The sequence below is a fragment of the Emydura macquarii genome, unplaced genomic scaffold, assembly GCF_026122565.2.
Source record: "Emydura macquarii macquarii isolate MOO-44397 ecotype Brisbane River unplaced genomic scaffold, CSIRO-AGI_Emac_v2 contig_1790, whole genome shotgun sequence".
Lineage (NCBI taxonomy): Eukaryota > Metazoa > Chordata > Testudines > Chelidae > Emydura > Emydura macquarii.
The window spans coordinates 14,952,185-14,959,152 of record NW_027131927.1 but is presented as its reverse complement, the minus strand read 5'-3'; the positions used below and the strand labels follow the sequence as shown (position 1 = coordinate 14,959,152).

At 49.8% G+C, this 6,968-nt stretch overlaps 1 protein-coding gene across 6 annotated transcripts in view; it reads left to right on the top strand.

The window, feature by feature from the left end:
- The first annotated feature begins 961 nt into the window (after nucleotides 1-961).
- INTS10 (integrator complex subunit 10) overlaps nucleotides 962-6,968 on the top strand; it is a 47,497-nt gene continuing 41,490 nt past the window's right edge. For 2 of the 6 annotated variants that reach the window (XM_067556943.1, XM_067556942.1), the window contains exon 1: nucleotides 977-1,229. In XM_067556943.1, coding sequence (XP_067413044.1) covers nucleotides 1,101-1,229 — 129 coding nt within the window. In that variant the 5' untranslated portion in view covers nucleotides 977-1,100. Of the gene's footprint in view, nucleotides 1,230-6,968 lie in introns of all 6 variants that reach the window. The other 4 variants (XM_067556944.1, XM_067556941.1, XM_067556940.1 and 1 more) reach the window with 4 other exon arrangements.

Genomic DNA, 6,968 nt, shown 5'->3' with positions numbered 1-6,968 from the left:
CATGTCTCTCCATCAATGGCATGCATGCAGCATAGAAAAACGGCACGAAAAAGCATTTGCATTTTGTTTGGGACAAGAAGGGAGGGAGGGGAGGTCGCACAGTGCAACATGGGAGGATGACAAGCTTCCCAAAAGCCTCTGCAGATAGTTGCACTGTGGGATAGCTACCCACGGTGCACTGCTTTGACTGTCGACCCCAGCGTGGCTAGTGGGGACGCACGAGCCTGGCACAAGGAGCATGGTGTGATCATGCTCCTGCGACTTCTAAAACTTGGTGGGTGAAAATCAATTTAGAGTAAATCGACTTCAGTCTGCAGCGTAGACATACCCTGCTATTCTGCCAACGATCCGCGGGAGAGGATGAATCACGCGTTACCATGGTGTTGGGGGGAAATGTCACTCTGCTGAGGGTGTGGGAAGGGGTGAGCTATCCCCATGGCGACGGGGGAATGCTGTCACCTGGCGGGGGGCTTGCACCATGGCGATGTGGGAATGCTGTCACCCTGGTGACTGGGCGGGAAGAACGCTGTCACCATAACGCGGAGGGACATGCTGTCACCCTGGTGGCGGAATAGAAGGGAGCCTAGCACGGTGGTGGCGGGGGAAATGCGGTTACCCTGGTGACGGGGAGGAGGGGCGCAGCACCCTCAGGCTGCAGGCGAGGCGAGTTGCCCGCGGCGCGGGGTATCTGCGTCACCGTGACCCACGCGGGCGGGCCGGCTTGTTGGGACCAGAGGCCACCCACCGTCAATCCGCAGGCGCACCGGAGCAGCGGGGAGGAGAGAGGGTCACTCGGCTCCGCCCCCAGCGCTGCGGCGCATGCGCGCGGCACCCCGACGCCGGGCCGCGCTCCCCAGGAGGAGCCGGAAATGCTCATGCTGCCCGCAGCTGGCAGGGCGGAGGCAGCTTCCCGCAGAGCCGCGCGCACGGCGGCGGCAGTTGAGCCGTCATTGGCCCGCAGCCCCGTGTTTTCCCTTCGCGTTGGGTGGACGTGCCAGCACGTGGGGTGGTGACGCGTAAGCAGCTGGGCTCCGCGCCGCGCGCAGGCGCTTTGTGTTGTGGGGACACGACTAGTGGGAGCCGGCCCGCGGGGAAGGAGGATGTCGGCGCAGGGGGATTGCGAGTTCTTGGTGAAGCGGGCCCGGGACTTGGTGCAGGGCGACCTGTGGGCGGCCAAGGCCTGGCTCATCACGGCGCGGAGCCTCTACCCGGCCGACTTCAACATCCAGGTCAGGACCCCGCCGCTCCGGATGCTGTGTGCGGCCCGCGCTTCGCACCTCTTACCCACCGTGCCTTGCGGCATGGTAAACCCCCCTCCCCCCCGCCTTGTGTGCGGCCAGTGCCTGCCTCGCGCACCCCTTACAGTGCCTTGCAGCAGGACACCACCTCCCTCGCGTTGTGTCAGGCACTGCCTGCCTCGTGCACCCCTTACCCACAGTGCCTTGCGTCATGGCAACCCCCCCCCGCCTTGTGTGTGGTTAGTGCCTGCCTCGTGCACCCCTTACCCACAGTGCCTTGCGTCATGGCAACCTCTGCCCCACCTTGTGTGCGGCCACTGCCTGCCTCGCGCACCCCTTACAGTGCCTTGCAGCAGGACACCCCCCCCTTGTGTTGTGTCTGGCACTGCCTGCCTCGTGCACCCCTTACCCACAGTGCCTTGCCTGGTGGCACGGATGGGTCCCCAAGGCAGAGTCTGAGGCACTTGGCTGGTCCTGCCCCACATAGGTGGCCTGTGAGTGATCCAGCCAGCGCTAGCAGCTGGAGCGGAAGGGTAGGGCTGGCATCAGTCTCCTGTGAGCCCTGGGGAAGTGGGTGGCAGCACAAGGCACAGGCCCCCCACATGTGGGTCATGCTGGTCAGGGCCACTGAGTCTCATACTGGGGCTGGTGGTTGTTGTCACACTAGGGACCCTAGGATCCCGGCTGTGTCACAGCCCAGCAAACCCACCGGAGCCTTTGGCTGTGGGGTGGCTGAGGTTTTGTCCTGCAGGAATGCACCCATGGGCCAATCACTGTGCACTGAGCCCTGGCACCCAGCTGACGCGCCCAGGTGGAGTGACATGAGGGCCACCCCATGTGGGGATGCTCAGGTGAATTGGCAAAAGGTGTGAATTCTGCATGCAATTGTCAAACCACTAGGGGGATGATCTCACAGGGCAGTAAAGTGGCTATTCACAGGCACCGCTTCTGAGAGAGCATCCACGCTGGGGTTTAATGTGCTTTAACTTGCATGCATTGACTTCATGCCTTCAATTGATTCCCTTTAGCTCTTATTAGTATCCTCTTGTAGACATGATCTTCGTAGGATTGGGGGCCTTAGTCAAGCTCTTGCCAAAGCAAGCCTGAAAAATAACAGCCTACACAAAAGCAGGGGTAGTGCAGAGCACACGGAGTACAGGGAAAGCCTTGGAGGCATACATTTTTTTTTCCAGCCTCAGTCAGCTCAGATGCTTTCCTGTCTCTTCACCTTTCAGCACAACAAAATTCCAACCCTGTGAAACAAATTAAAGGAAAAGCACAAATGGAATAAAGGAACAATAAGTGATTAATGATGCGAGAGTCATAGCGTCTTTGTGAATATTATAATGGGGGCATACTCTAGCTCAGTGGTCCCCAAACTTTTTAAGTCACACTCCCCTTTACCCCTAATGTAATCTACCCATGTCCCCTGAGAGCGGGGCCGTGAGTCAGGGCCATAGTTGGGGCCAGGGCCGGGGGCCTAAGCAGGGAGCTGGATTGAAGCTGTGGTTGGGCTGGCTGCAGCCGGGAGCTGGATTGAAGCTGTGGTTGGGCTGGGACCGGTACCGGGAGTGGGGCAGGAGAGGAGCTGGGGGCAGAGCGGGGCTGGGTGGTGCTCCCTTCCCATCCCCTGTGGTGGCTGGTCTCCTCTGTGCCTCCCTGGGGGTGCATGTCCAACAGTTTGGGGGTCACTGCCCTAGAAGTGTGCTGGCCAGTGCTTCTTTCTGTTCCCACTACGTCAAAGAAGGCACAGCTGTGTAAAATCATACATTACAGAATTCCAAAGTAAGAATTTTTGGCATACAAAAAAAATTAACACTTTCAGACTGTAATAAAATATAATTATTACAGATAACAAAACCCTGCACTGTTCTTTGCTGGGTCTGATTCACTTGGCAGTTTGTGTTTTCTAAGAAATTTCTGCTCTGACTTGCACTTTGTGCATCTCTGCTGACTTCAGTGAGGATGCAAGGGGTTTAAGAGCAGTATTTGGTCATTAGCAATTATCCAAAAACAAACAACTTGAAACCAGTCTATTTACACAAAACCCTAAAACTATACTGTATAATAACTTCTGCAAGCTGTCTTTCACAAAACACGAATGGTGCTATCCTTAGAGTTGGAGCATGTAATAGCACCATTATAAAGAGCTGTTTTTCAGTTGTTACCCCAGACGCCCTGTCGCTGTGGCGCCTAGAAATTTAATTCTGGCGCCTAGTGTTTCTCCCAGTGAAGGACTGGGTTCTGGGGAGAGTGGCTGCCGCGCTTCGGCCAGGGAGCTACTGCGTCCATGTGGCAGGGCTGGGAATGCTGTGGCTGCCGTGCTTCAGCCAGGGTGCCCCGCCGCTGGGCCCACGTTGTGGGAGAGGGGTGGGGAGAAGGGGCGGGGCCAGGAGGGGAGAGCGGTTGTTGTGCCCTGGCCAGGACGCCACTGTGTCCATGTGGTGGGGCTGGGAGCAGGGAGCGCTGGGCCCATGTTGTGGGAGAGGGGCGGGGCTTGGAGAGGAGAGTAGCTGCTGCGCTCCAGCCAGGGCGCCCCGCCTCTGGGCCCACATTATGGGAGAGGGGCCGGGGGAAGGGGCAGGGCCGGGAGGGGAGAGCGGCTGCTGCGCTTTGTCCAGGGCGCCCCGCTGGGCCCATGTGGTGGGAGAGGGGCGGGGGAGGGTGGAAGAGGCTGCCACAGCCGGCCCACCAGCCCTTGGATGAACACTGGAGAATTATCCTTGAAACTAGATGGGCAGACAATTACGAAAATGCAAAGTTTCAAGTATCTGAGTTTCAGAATCCAGGAAATGGGGAAATGGAAGATGAAATTAAAGAGAGGATAATAAACTGCCCAATGGCCAAGTTCGCCCACGCTTTCTCCTCCCTGACACAAAACAATACAAATATGAATTGAGGGTGTCAGGTAGAAGTTATCAAGCAACAATTTAGCAATAACGCATTCCAATTACTGCTCATCTCTGGCAGCTCATCTGAGTGCTGAATTTTTTGTTTAGCGATCATTTGCGATCGTGTGTATCGCGGTGTATGGTTGGTGGACATTTTGTTGGCACATGGCACAAAGGAAGGAGCACAGTGATTGGCTTGTGTGCTTATCCATGTTAAATGCATAATAGATGCGAGACGAACGACGCTTTATAGTCTCGTGGTGTGTACAGGTGTATACACGAGTGTCTCGCCATAACTTGTTTAAACTATTAGTCTGTGTTTTGCGGTAATAATTTTTATTAGTGGATACCATAAAAATGAAACATGCAGCAACATCTGGGAGACAAAAAACCACAAAGCAATTGCGTCTGACTTATTTCTTTACTGTTCTATTAAAAAGAAAAGATAAACAATCTTCGATGGAAAGTGAAGTTGAACAGTTTAATGTGAATGAAGCATCAGCAAGTAAAAGTGAATTGGAACCAACAACGATATTGGCAGAAGTCTCCCCTTCAACAAGCCAGCTTCAAACAGCAGGAAGGAGGAAATTCAAGGAAGAGTGGTGCAAGCAACTTATATGGCTTACATTTGATCAGACCACGGGTATAGCAAGTTGTGAGGTATGTGCTTCCTTCCCCAGTATTGCAAATCAAAATTCTAAGCCAGTGAAAAGTTTTGCAGGACCTTTCAAACTGGAGACATTTAAAAACATGATAAATCATACCAACACCGGAAATGTGTAAAAGCGAATAATGCACCACTGGTTCCAGAAGCTACCACCTTGGCTGTATGCATGAAAAAAATGGATAAAAACATGTTTGACCATTTGAAAGCACTTTTTAATGTGGCTTACTATATTGCAAAGAACAACAAGCCATTTTCCAACTTCGAAGGGTTATTAGAGTTGACTGGTAAATTGGGGGTTGAACTAAGCAATAAGTACAACAATGACAAAAGATGCAAGGAATTTGTCTCACACATTGCAAAAGTAATAAGAAATGAACTGATTTGTGAACTACAGGATGCTGAATATGTGAGTTTGATGCTAAATGGATCTACTGACAAAGCAGGTGTTGAAGAGTTGATTTTATATGTAAGGTATATAAAGAACAATGGAGTGAGAGAAGTGTTTGTCAATTCTACCTCTTGACAGTGCAACTGCAGATGGCTACTTAGATGCCATTAAAAAAGATTGGAAAACTATGGTCTCTTGAACTGGCTATCTTCCAGTCAGCTGATTGGCATCAGTACTGATGGGGCAGCCACCATGATTGGAGCAGAGAATGGACTAATACATAAAATTAGGCAGAATCTGAGCCATGTAATTGGTGTTCAGTGTATTGCACACAGATTAAATTGAAGCGTGTTAAGTTCAGTAAAAAATGGAAAGTATATTGATGATCTTGACTCAGTTCTCAAGAAGATCTACAAATTTTATCAGTATTCTGCAAAGAGAATGCGACAACCGAAGCAAATAGCTGAAAATCTTCAAATCAAAATACAGAAATTTCAGTACTTACACAATGTAAGATGGGTGGCCAGCAAAGTTGGTGCTCTCTCTGCACTTGTGAAAGATTGGAAATGTTTACACCTGGAAAGCATCACAACAGGAAAAGATAGTGCTTCTGCAATTGCTAAGAGTTTGCTGAGAAAACTCACTGATTTCAAATTTGTTCACATGCTTCATTTCCTCTTAGACTACCTTGGAACAATTAAGAACCTCTCCCTTTTGTTTCAAAGGGAAGAACTTTTTCTCAGCACAGTTGAATTGCATGTGAAGAACACAATGACATCACTTGAATCACTTCTTAAACATGGTCCAGGACAACATGAAGATACATTCCTTTCAGAGATGTCTTAGTGACGAATCTATCAAGATGTACAACTACATGGGCTGAATAGTACTGCAAGGTCTTCTGTCCAATCTGAGAAAGAAAACTTGATCCAACATGCAGTCAAGTACTTGGAAGAGCGATTTTTGAATCAGGAAACATTGAAAAGTCCACCACAGTTTTCGATACTTTTGCCTGGCCAACAGGAAGCACTCTGGAAGATTATGGTGTCAGTGAGATAAAAACATTGGCTCAGCATTTCCAGAAACAACTTTCACCACCAAACATGTATGATAAATGTATACAAGCTCTCCGTAATGAGTGGTATGAATTCAAGTCCTGGGTAAGGGAAAAAACCTGAGTGATCTTCTGGATTTAGCACTGGCTAATAATGAAAGGTTTCCAGTTTTAGGAAAATTATTGTCGATAGTGTCTGTGTGCTGCCTGTCTCGACTGTGTGTTGTGAAAGAGGGTTCAGCTTAATGAATCTTGTGAAAAATAAATTCAGATCATCAATGCAAGAAGAAAGTTGAAGTGACTTATTAATGATTAATATGAATGGTCCATCAGTGAAGGAATTTGATCCTGCAAAGGCTGTGGACCAGTGATATACTTCAGTTCCAAATCTACGAGGCATGTGCATGGCCACAAGATGCCAAATGAGAAATAGTGGAAGTGCAAAGCTCATTTGTCATTTCACATCAGAATGTTATTTTGTATGACATAAATGTGCATTAAGTTCTTGTCTATCCTTGTTTATATGTAAAATATTATTTATTTATACCATTCAATGGTGGAATGTGAAATTTTTTTGGTAGTCATTAAAACATAAAACCCTGAAAACTGAAAAATTCGTCTGGCTCCTTAATTTTTGGGCTGGCTCCTAGATACAAAGCAAATTTGTCGAGCCCTGTGTTAACAATGTAACTAAGCTTTCACCTTTCAGGCTGAAATGTTGGAGGCTTGG